The 19,669-nt window shown below is 46.4% G+C and overlaps 1 protein-coding gene across 5 annotated transcripts; it reads left to right on the forward strand.

Moving 5' to 3' along the window:
• Window positions 1-564: 564 nt before the first annotated feature.
• Zkscan7 (zinc finger with KRAB and SCAN domains 7) lies at window positions 565-18,116 on the forward strand. 5 transcript variants are annotated; one of them, XM_006244199.3, is made up of 6 exons: window positions 568-778; window positions 2,295-2,818; window positions 5,386-5,551; window positions 7,008-7,081; window positions 7,379-7,472; window positions 14,366-18,116. In XM_006244199.3, the coding sequence occupies exons 2-6, from the start codon at window positions 2,411-2,413 to the stop codon at window positions 15,793-15,795; spliced, it is 2,172 nt and encodes a 723-aa protein (XP_006244261.1). In that variant the 5' UTR covers window positions 568-778; window positions 2,295-2,410; the 3' UTR covers window positions 15,796-18,116.
• The last annotated feature ends 1,553 nt before the right edge of the window (window positions 18,117-19,669 follow it).

Genomic DNA, 19,669 nt, shown 5'->3' on the forward strand with positions numbered 1-19,669 from the left:
GACAGCTACAGTGTACCTATATACATAAAATAAATAAATTAAAAAAAAAAAAAAAAGAACACCCTGGCCCGGACTTGACCCCCAGACCAGCGCCAAGAAACAGAGTTCTGCCATTCCCTGAGCTTGCCCCAGCTTCCCACAAATCCCAGACCACCCTGGAAGCTCCATTCCCTCAAGGAACCATATATGAGGCCTGCCTTCTATTCAGTTCCCGGCTCCTTGACTGAGCAGAGGCAGCTACTCTTCTGGGGTTTTCCTTCTAATACATCTATGTGAGGTTTGTCGCATGGTGTGACTTTGTGGTTTTCCTTGGCTCCTGATTGCTAGGATACCTTTCTGAAGAGAACTGTAACACTTGCATGTGGAAACCTTCCCCCGCCCTCCAAGCAGAGCTATACAGTTAGGGGAACCTTCCCTTTATTAGAACAGAGTTGAAACACAGGAATTGAGCTCTAATTGTATAGGACATTATCAGACAGGGTGGTATCTGTCAAAGTCTGATTGTTGGAAAATATGGATTTTATGCTTTTTTCCCTTTTTTTGGCCTTTTTGTGTCAATAGTGAGGCCGCTGGAATCTGAATGGCTCATGGCTCGAAGTTCAGCATGACACCTGTTTGTTCCACATATATGCCTTGGGCAAGATCCTACCATCCAAGATTATCGCTTACCTTGGCAACCAAGACTTCCGGAATTCAAGAGATACCGGAAGTGACGTTTCCTTGCTTCCCGTCCCGCCATTGTTGCCATTTCTTAGTGTCCTGGAGGTGTGTGGCGCTGGTGAGCCATCGCGCATGCGGGTGGCGACGCGGTGGGAAGTGCGGCCCGCACTCGGGGCGCGACACCGGCAGAGCCGGGGTGCTTGCCCGAGGCGGAGCCTCCTCGCGCTCGGGTCGCTTGGCTTGGGGTCGGCTCGGGTTGTTGGCGCCCGTGCGTCAGCGCTGCACGGGTCAGACGCGGCCAGGTGAGCGGCCACCGAGGCAGGGCGGTGACTCTGGAGCGAGCCCCACGTGAGCTCGCACCACTGATGTGCAGCGAGATCAGCCGCTAACCACTCGGGACAGTAAGGACAGCAGGAAAGTGTCCTGTGCTCTTGTGTACTCTCGGAGAGTTCACAGATTATGCTGTCTTAAAAAAAGCCAAACAAACAAAACAGACAGGTTCAGGAAAATGTCTAATCCTGGGGTCTGCAGTGCCTGATATCTCAGACCACAGCGTACACCCCAGTTGCCCCAGAGGATGCATAAACGGCATTCATAAACGGGAAAATTTTTTCCCAAAATTTGTCCGCTAAACTAACCGCATTCGTTTAATATATCTCTGTCCTTGTGTAACACATATGCACGTGTGCATGACTGGAAAGCCAGTCCTGCCTTTTAAGTCTTCCCAGGAAACGGAGCCCACGTCTTTGTAAACTGCAAACAATGGCATTAAGAGAAGTGATCCGGCCGAGGTATGGGTGGAGAGAAGTCAGATTATTAAAGCTATAAGTACTGGTATGCCCGATGAGACCAGAAAGGCTCCAAGTTAAGTAGAAAAGACTTCCAAAGATTTTTATACCAGTTCCTCCCTTTGGTTGGCCCTCCTGTAGTTTAGAAGCCATGACTGGTGAGTTCTGCACAAAATAGTTGAAGTACACTGTTATATAGTATGAAGTACAGCAAGGGAAACAATCCACTGTTTTATATCTGGGGCAAGCAGGAAAATATTCTTCAAGAGTAGTATTTATTCTGGGTCTTAACACTTGAGTAGAGTTTGTCAGAAATGAAGAAAAAGAACAGGGAAGGTGCAGACAGTTAAAGTGAGTCTTCCCCGCCCCACCCCCTGGCCCCATTTGTAGAGCATCAGTCTCAAACTTCTGTACGTCTTCACCAGTTGTAGAGTTTTGAGCCTCCACTCCCAACACAAGTTTATTAAAACTTAAAGATAAATCCTATTAGAATTTCAGTGCTTACTACAGGGCATATTAAATAGGAGTTAAATCATTTAGTATTTTCTTTAACACCCTGTTTTCTTGCATACCCTACTTTGTAGGTCATTGCTGTCCTTTTAATTTGGGTACTTGGGGAGAATGGGTGAAGGTGGGTGAAAGGCTATGAAAGGTAAGCCTAGACATTTAGTTAGCTTTACCCTGCAGGTGACTAGAGCCACTAAAAGTTTGAGAAGAGCAGTCACTTGGAGTGATTGTTCTGTTTGTACTCTTTTCCCCTGAAGTTTGGCTTTTAGCTGCAGAATCTGTCACCAGCTTAAGAGTTAGACCTCCAGGGCTCTGATTGTTCTCTTTGTATTTCTGTAGGTGACACTCTCCTCACCTCCTTTCTTGACTCTGAAAAACAGTTCCTGCAGCTTGAAGCAGAGACTCATTTCCAGTGTGCCTGCTGTAGCTGGGACCAGCTTCTCTCTGGGATCACAATGACCATGGAAGGCAGGGGGACACTAGATATCATCCCCAGGACTGCGGTGTATCAGAAGCAGGAGGGGAGCTTGACTGTAAAGCAGGAACCAGGAAGCCAGACCTGGGGACAGAAGAACTGCCCTCCTGTCTGTGAAATATTCCGACTGCACTTCAGGCAGCTGTGTTACCATGAGATGTCTGGCCCTCAGCAGGCCCTGAGCCGGCTCAGGGAGCTCTGCCACTGGTGGCTGATGCCAGAGGTCCACACCAAGGAGCAGATCCTGGAGCTGCTGGTGCTGGAGCAGTTCCTGAGCATCCTGCCCAGGGAGCTTCAGACCTGGGTGCAGCTGCATCACCCCGAGACTGGCGAGGAGGCTGTGGCCGTGGTGGAGGATTTCCAGAGACACCTTAGTGAGTCAGGGGAGGTAAGCAGTCAGTCTATAAGAACATCTAGAACCACTCTCTAGACTTGGGCTAGCCTGAGAACAAGTGTTCGCCATACCCCACACGTTAGGCTGTTTTGCTTATAGGATCCATGAACTTGATCCACTGACTGACGGGAAATAGTTTTCTGCTGCCAAGCCATAGAAAAAATACAACTAGCTTTCTTAGTCAATATTTTATTGCTACAAAGAGACACTGACCAAAGCAACTCTCTCTTTCTTTTAAGATTTATTTTATTATATGAAGTACACTGTAGCTGTCTTCAGACACACCAGAAGAGGGCATCAGATCTCATTACAAAGATGGTTATGAGCCACCATGTAGTTGCTGTGTGAACTCAGGACCTCTGGAAGAGCAGTCAGTGCTCTTAACGGATGAGCCATCTCTCCAGCCCCCAAAGCAACTCTTATAAAAGCGTGAAATTGTGGACGTTCTTCCAGTTTTAGACATCAGTCCCTTAGAATGACAGGGAGCTTGCTGGCACACAGCCTTACGTGGTGCTGGAGAAGGAGCTGTGAGCTCTGTGTCCTGAGCTGGAGAGAGGGAGAGGCTGAGAAACTTCAAAGCCCACCCCAGAGGATCTTCTAATCCTTTTAAATAGTGCCACTCCCTGGTGACTAAGTATTCAAATCTATGAACCTGTGGGGGCCAGTCTTATTCAAATCACCACACAAGCCAAGCGCCTAGGCAGGTGTGTTTATGTGGAGGAAAGGTGGGTGTAGAGGGGCGTGTGTGTTGGGGGGGGGCTTATGCTATAGAGAACAACCTCAGGCGTTCCTCTTATGCAGAAAAGATCTTCCTGACCCGAATCATTTGTTAGACAGGCTGTTGGCCTATGAGCCCTGGGAGTCTGACTGTTATGCCTCTTCAGGACTGGAATTACAAACATGTGCTATCATGCCTGACTCTTTTACATTAGTTCTGGGAATCCCAACATAGGTTGTCATGGTTGCATGTAAAGCACTGTATTGACTGAACCAACTCCCCAGTCCTGGTTCATTTTTTTAAGTAATTGTAGATGAAAACTCTTTAGGGCAGTAGCTGTAGTTATAGGCAAAAGACAGAATTTAACATACTGTAGTAACCAAATCTTCTGATCCACCGGCAGTTAAATCCTGCTAAAGTGCTAGTATTTTATCTAGGACTCCGGCGCGTGGGTTTCCTTCCCTTAAGCCACCACACGAACCATTTACAGGCAATAAAACTCATTAGAGACACACATCTCTGTTTCTGCTTTCCTACTTGAACATGGTTATGCATAGATATATTAGTTTTTTAAAACAGGATTTCTTTTTTTAAAAGATTTATTTATTTATTATGATTAAGAATTCCAGAAGAGGGCACAAGATCTCATTATAGATGGTTGTGAGCCACCATGTGGTTGCTGGGATTTGAACTCAGGACCTTTGGAAGAGCACACAGTGCCTTAACCGCTGAGCCATCTCTCCAGCCCCAAAACAGGATTTCTTTAACCAGGGGATCAGTGGTTAGGCTAGGTTTCTGGCCTATGAGCCCCAGAGGATCTGACATAGACCTAAGTAAGGCTAAGAAGGCCACTTAGCCCTGTGGTTCTTAGAAGGCAGCTTTTGCAGTGTCATAATTCTTACACATGGACATAGATACTGAGTGGCTGATGCCTAAGGAAGAGAGACAGCTGAAGTTGTCTTCCAGCTCCTACACATGTGTACGTGTGCACCAGCATGTGCACGCACGTTCACACCCACATTTATACCACAAGGATTCATTCAGTAAATAACGTGGGAACTAAAGTCCCTAGGCTTAGTAGTATTTACCACCTGTGATGGCTTGAATAAGCTTGGCTTAGGGAGTGGCACTATTAGGAGGTGTGGCCCCGTGGGCATTGGCTTAAGACCCTCATCCTAGCTGCCTGGAAGTCAGTATTCTGCTAGCAGCCTTCAGATGAAGATGTAGAACTCTCAGCTTTGCCAGTACCATGCCTGCTGTATGCTGACATGTTCCTGCCTTGATGATAATGGACTGAACCTCAACCTGTAAGGCAACCCCAATTACATGTTTTCCTTATGTGAGTTTCCTTGACTAACTAAGATGCCATCTGAGCTATCTTAATAGCTACATACAATTCTTAAGCTAATGCCCTGACACTGTGGAGCTGGCTATCTGTTCTTCTAGCTCCTAGGAGGAAAGTTAAGGGATGGATGGCAGGGAAGACGGCAAGCTTTGAGATTAGTGGAAAGATAGCCCGGTCCAGTCCTTCGTTTCCCTGGCCTTTTTCTTGTATAGCGTATCTTTGAGGTCTGGGTTCTCTGCCTTAAAGAATGTACTTTGAGTGGACTGGAGGGATGGCTCAGTGATTAAGAGCACTGGCTCTTCTTCCAGAGGACCTGGGTTCAATTCCCAGCACCCACATGGCAGCTTACAACTGTTCATAACTCCAGTTCCTGGGATACAACACCCTCACAGACATACATGCAGGCAAAACCGCCAATGCAGATAAAATATAAACAAACAAATTTAAAAAAAGAATGTACTTTGAACCTGGTTCTGTTTCCTCATCTCTAACCTCTAGGTTTCACCTCCAGTACAAGAACAGGATGTGCATTTAAAGAAGATGGTAGCTCTGCGTGCCACAGAGCAGTCGCCTACCTTAACCTCTGGTTGTTGCTCAGCCCCTGATGACCTCTTGAATCCTCCCTGTGACCCAGGAGCACACCACTTCCCCAGTGGACACTTCGGTACTCATCTCCTCAGTTCTGCCCCCTAGAGTCACTTTCTTACATCAGCCCAATTTACACCTCACTGAAATTCCATGTCACCCTTACAGCAGGCCTCCTTCCTCAGTGACCCTTTTGCCTATTCTCTAGTTGAGCATGTACTTACCAAGTTTTCCTCAAGCAGGAGCAGTCTCCTACCTCACTGGGGACCAGAGACATGCAGTATACTATGATTGTCTTTTAGAGTTCTTATGGGTGGCAGGGTGGCAGTCATACACATAAACAGAAGCAACCTCATAAGATACGTTTGGGTGAAGCCGGGCATAGTGAATCCCACCTGTTAGTCCAGTACTTAGAAAGCTAAAGCAGGAGAATTTCTGAGAGTTGAAGGCGAGCCTGGACTACTTTGTAAGTTTTGGGCTAGCCTGTGTCAAACAAAATGCACAACAAAAACCCAGCTACCACAAACAAAAGATAGATCTGGGTGGTATTTGTCCCTAGGCATAACCCTGGCAGTGTAAAAGGGGATTATTAGATACAGTGCCACACGAGGCACAGTAGATATGGGGTACTTGAGGAACAAGCAAGAGATTTAACTGCTAGAAAGTGGAAAATGGAGGACACAGTGCTATATGCCCTTAATCCTAGCACTTAAGCAGAAGCAGACAGATGTCTGTGAGTTGAGGCCTGCCTGATTTATATAGCAAGCTCAAGGCCAGCCAGGGATACATAGTGAGAGTCAGTTTTTAAAAACAACAGAGAGAGGGAGAGGTGGGGGAGAGAGGGAGAAGGAGAGAGAGAAAATGAGAATGAGAATGAATTTGCTGTGTTCAAGATGCAGGCATGTGGCAGGTCTGAGAGATCAGTGAGGGCTGGGAGGTATGACTAAAGCTGGGAAGATGAGAAGGGTCACTGATGGAGGGAGACGGAAGCACAGAGCTGGGCTCCAACACTGCTCCAGATGGCTGGAGGCCGGCTGAAGAGATGGCTGAGGAGTGAAGGCACTGGCTGCTCTTGCAGGCTCAATTCCCAGCACCTACACAGTGGTTCATCACCATCTATAATTCCAGTTCCATGGGATCCAACACCACCTTCTGGTCTCCGTACCAGGTGATGCACAGACAGATGTGCAGACAAAACACCCACACCTATTACAATAAAGATGTTTTTTTAAAGGCAGGAGTGTAAATCAGTCTTGGAAGTGGTAAGAAAATTAAGGCAGAGAGACTATACTTCGAAGTAGTGCTTCAGACAGGTTGGAGAGGTTCCTGGAAGGAACCCCCCAGTTCTCAGTTTGACAAATATTGCCTGTTGTGCCCTCTGAGGAACATTCTCAGCATACTTAGGATGAGGACTCTAGGAAGAAGGTAAGAGTATGTATGGAGTTTCCTGGATGCCTGCAACCCCACCTTAGGCACATGGATCTTAGGGAGCTGAGAGCAGGGCTTGGCCCACTGAGTTCACCTTTCACCCCCAGATCCTGCTTTTCCCAGAGTGGGGAACTCCAGAGCCCAGGCAGTGGCTAGTGTGCTTAGGATGGTCAGGCCTCAGGTGAGTGTGGCTCTGTTTTTCTTGAGTCCGTGTCTGGGTGTGTGGTGAGGGTGTCGGGAGGATGGCTGGGACTCACCTGCAGACCCTACCCACCTGAGGTAGCTCCTTTGGCCTTCCTGCCTAGTTCTTCCCTTGGAGCTAGGCCCCTGCTCCTGGCTTTAACAGGTTTCATTTAACCCCCGTTCTGTCCTCTTCGATGTGTTCACTACCCTTTTGTTCTGGGTGACTTCTATGTGCCTGAGAACTCTACTCCTCTGGCTGGGGTTGTTTCTGAACAATAGAAGCTTGTCGTTCTAGGAGACTGCAGTGAACAAGGCCTGTATGCAGGAAAAGTGGAGTGTCCTGTGTGAGGCGGAGGTGGTGAGAGATGAGCACGGCCCGGCCTATCTGGGTAATGACTCCCAGTGACTAGCAGTCTGTCCTCTGCATCACATCCCCTGGATTCCTGTTTTGATTTGTTTTAACTTTTTATTATACATATTTGCAAACATGAAGTAGATGTGTATGATGAACCCCCCTGTACCTGTCACCCAGTTTAAAAATGATCATCATTTTCTTTATTTAATGACTGATCTAACTTGGGTTTTCTCAGCCATAAGAAAGAGTGCCTTAGGTTCTGGAAGTAAAGATCTTTGTGTTTGAGGACTTACACGAATGGTAACCCTGAACAGTTAGATTGGGTGGTGGGAAATGGTGGTCCGGGAGACAGAGCAGTCCAAGCACATGAGTTTTAAAATGTGACTGGACTGGCCAGGTGACTAACACGGACTGGCCACGTGACTAATGCAGCTGCACTCATCGTGTTTGTTTTCTGTGCCTTTCCTTCCACTAATACTCTTGAATTCTGAAACTGTCCCTATTGTAGCTTCTTCTCACCTCTGTTTGCAGTTCTCTTGTGTTTACTGCTCACCATAGCTTTGCCCGGCTCCATATCCATTCAGCTTTAGATCTTACAATTTTGGCCTGTTTTAGGGTCAGGATCTCTCTAGAAAGAACTCTGACCAAGACAATGATTAGTCTCTTCTGTGTTCTAGAAGTCTCTGGCCCAGGCCCCAACAGATGCTGATGACAAGCTGCAGATAGATAAGCTAGACTCGTCTTTCTTGTACCTGGCACAGATCTAATCACCTTTTACCTCCTGAGGCAAATTCCTTTCTATGAGATTCCCTTTGCAAGGCCTCAGACCCATACTGATTGATAAACTGAGGACAGTAGATAACTTAGAAGAGGGTGAACAAGAAAACTACTAAGTATTTTATAGTTTCATTTGTTAAGGATGTGTTGGCCTTGGCCTCATTGCAACATGGTTTAAAGGAACCAACATTTTGGTATTTGTTGGTAACCAGGAATGATTATGGCACAATTTCCCAGATGCTGCATTTGAATCTCCAAAACTACAGACCAGTGTTTAACTATTTGTTTTCTTTATTACTTGTAATTATTTAATTAAATTATTATTTAAGAGACAAGTTCACAAGGGCTTGCATTAAATTGTATTTCAAATCACTAGATTCTTTTAATTTTAGAACTGCCTTTGCCTAGTCCAGTATTCTAACTCTGATGTCCCCTTCAACACTGTTCTGAACCAATGTACATGCTCCCATGGCCACAGAACACAGATCCATCTGTGCTCGTCTCATAATGTCCACAGATCTGTCTGTGCTCAGCTCACACATGTCACACAGATCTGTCCGTGCTCAGCTCACACATGTCACACAGATCGGTCTGTGCTCAGCTCACACATGCCACACAGATCGGTCTGTGCTCAGCTCACACATATCACTCAAATCTCTCTGTGATCATCTCACACATGTCACACAGATCCGTCTGCGCTCAGCTCACACACGCCACACAGATCTGTCTGTGCTCAGCTCACACATGCCACACAGAACCATCTGTACTCAGCTCACACATGTCACACAGATCGGTCTGTGCTAAGCTCACACATGTCACACAGATCTGTCTGTGCTCAGCTCACACATGTCACTCAGATCTGTCTGTGCTCAGCTCACACATGCCACACAGAACCGTCTGTGCTCAGCTCACACATGTCACTCAGATCTCTCTGTACTCAGCTCACACATGTCACACAGATCTGTCTGTGCTCAGCTTACACAAGCCACACAGAACCGTCTGTGCTCAGCTCAAAAATGTCACACAGATCTGTCTGTGCTCAGCTCACACATGTCACACAGATCGGTCTGAGCTCAGCTCACATATGTCACACAGATCTGTCTGTGCTCAGCTCACACATGTCACACAGATCTCTCTGTGCTCATCTCACACTTGCCACACAGATCCATCTGTGCTCAGCTCAAACACGCCACACAATTATGTCTGTGCTCAGCTCACACACACCACGCAGATTCATATGTGCACAGCTCACACATGCCACACAGATCCATCTGTGCTCAGGTCACACATGCCACACAGATCTGTCTGTGCTCAGCTCACACATGTAACACAGGTCCATCTGTGCTCAGTTCACACATGCCACACAGATCTGTCTGTGCTCAGCTCACACATGTACACAGATCTGTCTGTGCTCATCTCAAACATGTCACACAGATCCATCTGTGCTCAGCTCACACATGTCACACAGATCCATCTGTCCTCAGCTCACACATGCCACACAGATCCGTCTGTGCTCAGCTCACACATGTCACACAGATCTGTCTCTGCTCATCTCACACATGTCACACAGATCCGTCTGTGCTTTACTCACACATGTCACACAGATCCGTCTGTGCTTTACTCACACATGTCACACAGATCTGTCTGTGCTCAGCTCACACATGTCACACAGATCTGTCTGTGCTCATCTCACACATGTCATACAGATCTGTCTGTGCTCAGCTCATAATGTCACACAGATCCATCTGTTCTCAGCTCACACAACCACACAGATCGGTCTGTGCTCATCTCACACATGTCACTCAGATTTGTCTGTGCTCATCTCACACATGTCACACACATCCGTCTGTGCTCAGCTCACACACACCACACAGATCCGTCTGTGCTCAGCTCACACATGTCACTCAGATCTCTCTGTGCTCAGCTCACACATGTCACACACATCCATCTGTGCTCAGCTCACACATGCCACACAGAACCGTCTGTGCTCAGCTCACACATGTCACACAGATTTCTCTGTGCTCATCTCACACTTGCCACACAGATCCATCTGTGCTCAGCTCACACATGTCACACAGATCCGTCTGTGCTCAGCTCATACATGCCACACAGATCTGTCTGTGCTCAGCTCTCATGTGTCACACAGACCCGTCTGTGTTCAGCTCACACATGTCACACAGATCCGTCTGTGCTCAGCTCATACATGCCACACAGATCTGTCTGTGCTCAGCTCTCACATGTCACACAGAACCGTCTGTGCTCAGCTCACACATGCCACACAGATCTCTCTGTGCTCATCTCACACATGTCACACAGATCCATCTGTGCTCAGCTCACACATGTCACTCAGATCTGTCTGTGCTCAGCTCACACATGTCACACAGATCTGTCTGTGCTCATCTCACACATGTCACATACATCCGTCTGTGCTCAGCTCACACATGTCACACAGATCTCTCTGTGCTCATCTCACACATGTCACTCAGATCCGTCTGTGCTCAGCTCACACATGTCACTCAGATCTGTCTGTGCTCATCTCACACATGTCATACAGATCTGTCTGTGCTCAGCTCATAATGTCACACAGATCCATCTGTGCTCAGCTCACACAACCACACAGATCGGTCTGTGCTCATCTCACACATGTCACTCAGATTTGTCTGTGCTCATCTCACACATGTCACACACATCCGTCTATGCTCAGCTCACACACACCACACAGATCCGTCTGTGCTCAGCTCACACATGTCACTCAGATCTCTCTGTGCTCAGCTCACACATGTCACACAGATCCATCTATGCTCAGCTCACACACACCACACAGATCCGTCTGTGCTCAGCTCACACATGCCACACAGATCGGTGTGTGCTCAGCTCACACATGTCACACAGATCTGTCTGTGCTCAGCTCACACATGTCACTCAGATCTGTCTGTGCTCAGCTCACACATGTCACACAGATCTCTCTGTGCTCATCTCACACATATCACACCGATCCATCTGTGCTCAGCTCACACATGCCACACAGATCCGTCTGTGCTCAGCTCACACATGTACACAGATCTGTCTGTGCTCATATCAAACATGTCACACAGATCCATCTGTGCTCAGCTCACACATGTCACTCAGATCTGTCTGTGCTCAGCTCACACATGTCACACAGATCTGTCTCTGCTCATCTCACACGTCACACAGATCCGTCTGTGCTTTACTCACACTTGTCACACAGATCCGTCTGTGCTTTACTCACACATGTCACACAGATCTGTCTGTGCTCAGCTCACACATGTCACACAGATCCATCTGTGCTCAGCTCACACATGCCACACAGATCCGTCTGTGCTCAGCTCACACATGTCACACAGATCTGTCTGTGCTCAGCTCACACATGTCACACACATCCGTCTGTGCTCAGCTCACACATGTCACACACATCCGTCTGTGCTCAGCTCACACATGTCACTCAGACCCGTCTGTGCTCAGCTCACACATGCCACACAGATCCATCAGTGTTCAGCTCACACATGTCACACACATCCGTCTGTGCTTAGCTCACACATGTACACAGATCCATCTATGCTCAGCTCACACATGCCACACAGATCCGTCTGTGCTCAGCTCACACATGTCACACAGATCTGTCTGTGCTCAGCTCACACATGCCACACAGATCTGTCTGTGCTCAGCTCACACTTGTCACTCAGACCCATCTGTGCTCAGCTCACACATGCCACACAGATCCGTCTGTGCGCAGCTCACACATGTCACACAGATCTGTCTGTGCTCAGCTCACACATGTCACACACATTCGTCTGTGCTCAGATCACACATGTCACTCAGACCCGTCTGTGCTCAGCTCACACATGCCACACAGATCCATCAGTGTTCAGATCACACATGTCTCACACATCCGTCTGTGCTTAGCTCACACAGGTACACAGATCTGTCTATGCTCAGCTCACACATGCCACACAGATCCGTCTGTGCTCAGCTCACACATGTCACACAGATTTGTCTTGCTCAGCTCACACATGCCACACAGATCTGTCTGTGCTCAGCTCACACTTGTCACTCAGACCCATCTGTGCTCAGCTCACACATGCCACACAGATCCATCTGTGCTCACCTCACACATGTCACACAGATCCGTCTGTGCTCAGCTCACACATGTCACACAGATCTGTCTGTGCTCAGCTCACACATGCCACACAGAACCGTCTGTGCTCAGCTCATACATGTCACACAGATCTCTCTGTGTTCATCTCACACTTGCCACACAGATCCATCTGTGCTCAGCTCACACACGCCACACAGATATGTCTGTGCTCAGCTCACACACACCACGCAGATTCATCTGTGCTCAGCTCACACATGTCACACAGATCCATCTGTGCTCAGCTCACACATGCCACACAGATCTGTCTGTGCTCATCTCCCACATGTCACTCAGATCTCTCTGTGCTCAGCTCACACATGTCACACAGATCCGTCTGTGCTCAGCTCACACATGTCACACACATCCGTATGTGCTCAGCTCACACATGTCACTCAGATCTCTCTGTGCTCAGCTCACACATGTCACAGAGATCCGTCTGTGCTCATCTCACACATGTCACACAGATCTGTCTGTGCTGAGCTCACACATGTCACACAGATCCATCTGTGCTCAGCTCACACATGTCACACAGATCCGTCTGTGCTCAGCTCACACATGTCACACAGATCTGTCTGTGCTCAGCTCACACATGTCACTCAGACCTCTCTGTGCTCCGCTCACACATGTCACACAGATCCGTCTGTGCTCATCTCACACTTGTCACACAGATCTGTCTGTGCTCAGCTCACACATGTCACACAGATCCATCTGTGCTCAGCTCACACATGTCACACAGATCTGTCTGTGCTCAGCTCACACATGTCACTCAGACCTGTCTGTGCTCAGCTCACACATGCCACACAGATCTGTCTGTGCTCAGCTCACACATGTCACACACATCCGTCTGTGCTTAGTTCACACATGTGCACAGATCCGTCTATGCTAAGCTCACACATGCCACACAGATCCGTCTGTGCTCAGCTCACACATGCCACACAGATCTGTCTGTGCTCAGCTCACACATGCCACACAGATCTGTCTGTGCTCAGCTCACACATGCCACACAGATCCGTCTGTGCTCAGCTCACACATGTACACAGATCCGTCTGTGCTCAGCTCACACATGCCACACAGATCCGTCTGTGCTCAGCTCACACATGCCACACAGATCCGTCTGTGCTTAGCTCACACATGTACACAGATCCGTCTATTCTCAGCTCACACATGCCACACAGATCCGTCTGTGCTCAGCTCACACATGTCACACAGATCTGTCTGTGCTCAGCTCACACATGCCACAGAGATCCGTCTGTGCTCAGCTCACACTTGTCACTCAGACCCCTCTGTGCTCACCTCATAATGTCACTCAGATCCGTGTGTGCTCAGCTCACACATATCATACAGATCTGTCTGTGCTCAGCTCATAATGCCACACAGATCAGACTGCTCGCCTCATACTGCATGTTCCCATTGCCATGTCACAAAGCTGAATCTCTGCTTGCCTCACATCATCACAGCACAAAGTCCTACCAGCTCACTGCCATTTTGCCTCCTTTATCTCTTACCTTCCTTTCCTCCCTGTCTCAGCTGAGTTCCTCTACTCTCTTCATAGGTGTTACTGTGTAGCTCTGTCTGGTCTAGAACTCTGTGTAGACAAGGCAGGCCTTGAACTCACAGAGATCTGCCTGCCTCTCCTCTCAAGAGCCAAGATTCAAAGCACCACCACACATGGTCCAACATCTTTTTGGAGACATGTCATGGTTAGCCACTCACTAAGAAGACAGTTCCATGATGGCTCTGGAAGATGATATAACACCGTGCTACTAGCTCTGACTTTATAGTCTGTCTCCTACCTAGCTAGAATTAGCTCAGGTTTCCTCTGTCCTGCCTTTCCTCCCCATCCTCCTCTATGGACCATAGTCCTGGAGGAAAACAGGAACTTTCCTCTCCTTCTCAAATGTTGTTCCATTCCTTAACTATATAATATGACTTTTTTCAGCTACAAAGCAATAAATAAATAGAAAAAAATGTTTTCTTACTTCTTTTGACAACAGGTAAGAACAGGATGGGAAGTTCTGAGTACAGCCCCAAGCAGGGCATTTCTAAAGGATCACATTCACTTGACACATCCTCAGGAGGACTCTTTGGAGTGGCCCTGGTAGAACCAGAGTCTGGAGATATCTGTGAAGACCCTTTAGCACAGGTGGAAGGGTGTCCCTCAGATGAAGGCAGTGAACTAGAAAGTGATTTCCTGGAAAAGAATGATGAGAAAAATTCCACCAAAGACAGAATCGAGGACAGTAAAGATGTAAGGGAACGTCCAGAATCGCCCTCCAGTCCTGCTGAGCATCAGAGAGAAGCCAAGAGGCAGAATTCCTATCAATGTGATGAATGTGGCAAAATTTTTAACCGGAGCTCACACCTCCTTGGACATCGGAGAATCCACACTGGAGAGAGACCCTCTGAATGTAATGAGTGTGGGAAGACCTTCCTACAGACATCTCAGCTAATTGTTCACCTCAGAACACACACTCAGGAAAAACCTTATGAATGTCAAGAGTCTGGGAAGACTTATTGTCACAGTTCCCGTCTTATTCAACACCAGAGACTCCATAATGGGGAGAAACCTTATAAAGGTAATGAATGTGTAAAAGCTTCCATTCAGAGTTCCCAGCTCATAGACCACAAGGGAGCCCACGCTGCAGAGAAACCTAATGAGTCTGAAGAGGCATTCATTTGGAGCAAAAGTCTCCAACATCAGGTCCTTCATACCAGTAAGAAGCCCTATGAGTGTAATGAATGTGGGAAAGCCTTCTGTTCCAACAGAAATCTTACTGACCACCAGAGGATCCACACTGGGGAGAAGCCTTATGAGTGCATTGAGTGTGGCAAGGCCTTTAGTCGGAGTAAGTGTCTTACTCGACATCAGAGTCTCCACACTGGGGAAAAACCATACAAATGCAGTGAATGTGGGAAAGCCTTCAGTCAGAACTCTCAGCTCATTGACCATGAACGAATTCACACAGGTGAAAAGCCTTTCGAATGTAGTGAGTGTGGTAAGAAATTCAGTTTAAGTAAATGCCTTATTCGGCACCAGAGACTTCACACTGGAGAAAAGCCCTACAAATGCAGTGAGTGTGGAAAATCCTTCAATCAAAATTCTCACCTCATTATACACCAGAGAATTCACACTGGTGAGAAACCTTATGGATGTAATGAATGTGGGAAGGTCTTCAGTTATAGTTCTAGCCTTATGGTGCATCAGAGAACCCATACTGGTGAAAAGCCTTATAAATGTAAAGACTGCATGAAATCCTTTGGTGACAGTTCACAGCTTATTGTGCACCAGAGAGTTCACACTGGTGAGAAGCCTTATGAATGTATTGAATGTGGGAAAGCCTTTAGTCAGCGTTCCACCTTTAACCACCATCAGCGAACTCACAACGTGGAGAAGCCCTCAAGTCTGCTTCAGACAGTATCCTAAGGCATGGTTTCCTGGGACAGAGAATAATGAATTCTGACTTGGTTTGTTTAGACAAAGGAAGCCAGGCAGTGGTGGTGCATGTCTTTCTTCCCAGCACTTGAGAGGCAGGTGCAGAGAAACCTTGTCTTGAAAAGCCAAAAAAAAAAAAAAAAAAAAAAAAAAAAGGATATTTATTTTACTCTCTTTCAAAAGAGTGCTTTCTATTTGGTCACTAAGGCAGGAGAATAATAATAACTTAGTAAAGTCCTTCCTTCCTTACTGCTGGAAAAGTAAAAACCACATATTATCACATATTTTTATTTACTTCTAGCTTTTTCTTTTTTAAAACTATCTTAAAACGTGTTTCATTTTTAAATTTTGCTTTCCACAATTTGCGATTTTCAGGCACAGTGATAATACCTCCTCTACTTCATTCTAACCTCTGCACTTCATCCTTTATTTAAAGACTTTCTGTAAGACTCTCATCACTCTTACTTCTTGCCTATAGCTCTCTGCACTTATTTTGCCCCTTCATACTTTTTATATGTGTGGGTGAATACCACTTAGGTGCCTGGCATCTACAGAAGAGGTCATCAGAGCCCCTGGAACCGGACTTAGAGCTGTCAGCCACCGTGTGACAGTGGGGATCAACCAGAGTCCTCTGGCTGAACTACCGAGCCATCTCTCCAGCCTTCACATTTGTTTTTTAAAGTTAGTCCAGTTTAGAGCTTATCACTTAAATCCCCCTCCCCAGAAAAAAAATTCCCTTTGTTAGTGTTTCTTCATAGCCTTGAAGATCTGTCCGGTTTAAGGACTTTTAATGTTTTGTTTATTTTTAAATGGAATATATTTATAATGTCTGTACCTGTGAGTGCACTGGTTCTAGAGGACAGGAGAGGGCATTGGGTCCCCTAGAGCTGTGGATTGTGAGGTACCTGACATGGGTGCTGGGAACTGAACTTGGGTCCTCTGTAATAACAGTACATATTCTTAACCACTGAGCCATCTCTCCAGCCCCAGGACTTTTTTCTTTACATGCTTTTCTTTTAAACCTCTGTTGATCTAATTTCAATGCTTTGGTACAACTGTTAAATTCCCTTGTAAGTATTTATACACTTTAACACTAGCGTGTAGGCTCATTGTGGGTATATATTTTTCATACATAGGTAGTTGTACTGATTACTAAATAGGTTTTAAATCTTTGCCCAAATAATCCTTAAATTAGGGACATACTCCCCTCTCCCCCAAGCTTTTAAGGTGAGAGGTGCATCTGCAGTCTCACATACCCCAAAACCCATTAATGTTGTCTATATCTACTCTATTGGTTTATTGTCCTTAAAAGGCTAAGTGTGTGTGTGTGTGTGTGTGTGTGTGTGTGTGTGTGTGTGTGTGTGTGTAACAGAGACAGCACATATTTGTATCTATTCAGCTGTGCACTCGTGACCCTCTTAGATGTGCATTGTGCTGCACACTGACTTGCTAAACACATTCTGGCTCTTCAGTGAGCAGATTGAGACCACAGTCAGAATTTACCAAAAGGCTTGTTGATGTCATGGCTGCACTGGGGTTATGGGCATACGCTGCCATGAATTCTGTGTGTATTCTGGAGATGTGCATTCAGGTCCTCGTGCCAGGTGGCATACACTCTGCCTACTGAGCCATCTCTCCAGACCTTGCATACACACATTTTCAGGAAATAATCTGAAAGAAAATGTGGGGAAATTTTCTATTCTAATATACAGTTATTGGCCCCTCAGGTATCTGTGATGTAGAAAAGCAGTCTTAATCTCGATATGGTAGCACATGCCTATGATCCTAGCATTTGGGAAGCAGAGACAGATCTTTGTGAATTCAAGGTCAACTTAGACTTCATAGCAAGTTCCAGACCAACCATGTTGAATCACTGTCTTCAAAGGAGGTGTGAAGTTAGGTATGACTTTACTTAGGTGTCTTTTTTTTTAAGTTATATTTTACATTCATGTGCTTGTACCCATGGAGATTACAGGACAGCTTGTGGGAGTTGGTTCTGTCAACCAAGTAGATCCCTCAGATCAAAGTCTGAAGTTGGGTTATCAGGCTTGGCAACAAGTGCCTTCACCTGCTGAGCCATTTCACTTACTTAGTTTTTAGAAACTACCCACTCACACAGGGACATATTGTGGGACACACTGTGACAGACCACAGCTTCCAGAATGAGATGTTTTCTAGGCTTTGTTGTTCGTTTTTTATTTTGGGTCAGGGGAGGCTGCAAGGGTGAAGGGTGAACATGGGGATGGAAATGAATGGGATAGGAGTGCATAATGTGAAACTCACAACGAATCAATAAAGTTTTTAAAAGTCTACCTCCCCCTTTTGTGTGTGTGTATCACAGCTTGTATCTGGAGACCAGATAACAACTTTGAGGAGTTGGTTCTCTCCTTCCACCTTTATGGGAGTTCCAGAGATCAGACTGAAGTCACCAGGCTTGCTCCAAAAGCATCCACTGAGCCAACATGGTAGCTCCTTTATTTGTTGCTTTTCTGTTGCTGTGATAAAATACCATGACCAAAAGCAACTGAGAGGAGAAAATGGTTTATTCTGGTTTACAGTTCAAAAGAGATACAGTCTATCATAACGGGGAAGACATGAATAGAGGCAGGCAGCTAGGCAGTGGTGGTGCATAGCTTTAACCCCAGCACTCAGAGGCAGAGGGAGGTGGATCTCTGAGTTAGATGCTAGCCAGATCTACAGAAACCTAGTTCCAGGATAGCCAGAGCTATACAAATCCTGTCTCAAAAAAGCAGGAGGGGGTGGGACACTTTGGCTACAGAAGGAGCTGGATGGTCATATCTTACACTCACACAACAGAGAGAACATGAAATGGGATGTCTAAAACAAGGCTTCACCTCCTAAAGGGTCCACAACTTTTTCAAACAGCAACAACTGAGGATAAAGTATTCACATACATGACTCTACGGACATTCTCATCTACCACAGTCTCCAACTTACTTTAATTTTTAAAAGGCAAGTTATTTTAAAATATAAACCATAAGCAAATAGAGATAGGGAAATAATACCAGGCACATTTGAAAAAGCAACAGGAAACATTAATTTATACATGCACTCACGTAGACATACGCACATATAAAATTCAGATGCAGTAACACCTTACAGGATGATAAAATTCCCGACAAGAGCCAAAAACTAACAATAACCTCATAGGCAGGGAAAATATCCCTTTGAGCTGTTGGTTATGGGGGGTCTAAATAAACTCCCTAAAGAGTATGGCTATACCCGTTGTCCTTGGTTGCTTGCCAGAACCTGAAGTTAAGACCCTATTACTGAAGACCACACATGTGGAACACAAAATTTGGAGAAAAATTGAACTGGAACTGACCAGAAGCTGCCTCCTCTGAGAGCTTAGCTTTCATAGGATTGGAAGGTGTAATGCAAGCTGCCTAGGGAGACAAGCAACCAACACTCCAACCCAGCTGTTAGGCCTACAAACCATGCCAACGTGAGCTCTGACAATATCCCAGTGGAGCACAGTGGTACTTTTATTGGGCAGTCGGTAGCTAACTACTGTCTAATGGCCTTTAGGGCTTCTCAGTATGTGTGAGCTCATGCCTGGTACTGTCAAACCACCTGACTACTCGTGGCTGGAGAGGTCATAGACCCTAGAGGAGGTCCAACTTACTTTAAATCAGAATTCAAACATGGAAAATAGTTCTGATAGCCAAACATGACAGCAAAGGGGCAAGGGAGTATACACTGAACCATTTGCTTCAAACAGGAAATAGTTCTGGTGATCAAACACGATCATAAAGGGGCTAAGAGGTATGCCCTGAACCATTTGCTTTGACACACAAGATAACACACACCACAACTATATTCTGCAGCTAGTAAGGAAAGTCAT

Source organism: Rattus norvegicus, chromosome 8 (genome assembly GCF_036323735.1).
Source record: "Rattus norvegicus strain BN/NHsdMcwi chromosome 8, GRCr8, whole genome shotgun sequence".
Taxonomy (NCBI): Eukaryota; Metazoa; Chordata; class Mammalia; order Rodentia; family Muridae; genus Rattus; species Rattus norvegicus.

What these genes read in the sequence shown, in the direction of transcription:
- Zkscan7 (XM_017595774.3), top strand. Translation starts at nt 581, where the DNA reads ATGGCTCATGGCTCGAAGTTCAGCATGACACCTGTTTGTTCCACATAT. An exon ending in CACGGGTCAGACGCGGCCAG is followed by an intron (nt 963 to 2,294) that starts GTGAGCGGCCAC and finishes GTATTTCTGTAG; the next exon opens with GTGACACTCTCCTCACCTCC. An exon ending in CTTCCCCAGTGGACACTTCG is followed by an intron (nt 5,552 to 14,365) that starts GTACTCATCTCC and finishes TTTTGACAACAG; the next exon opens with GTAAGAACAGGATGGGAAGT.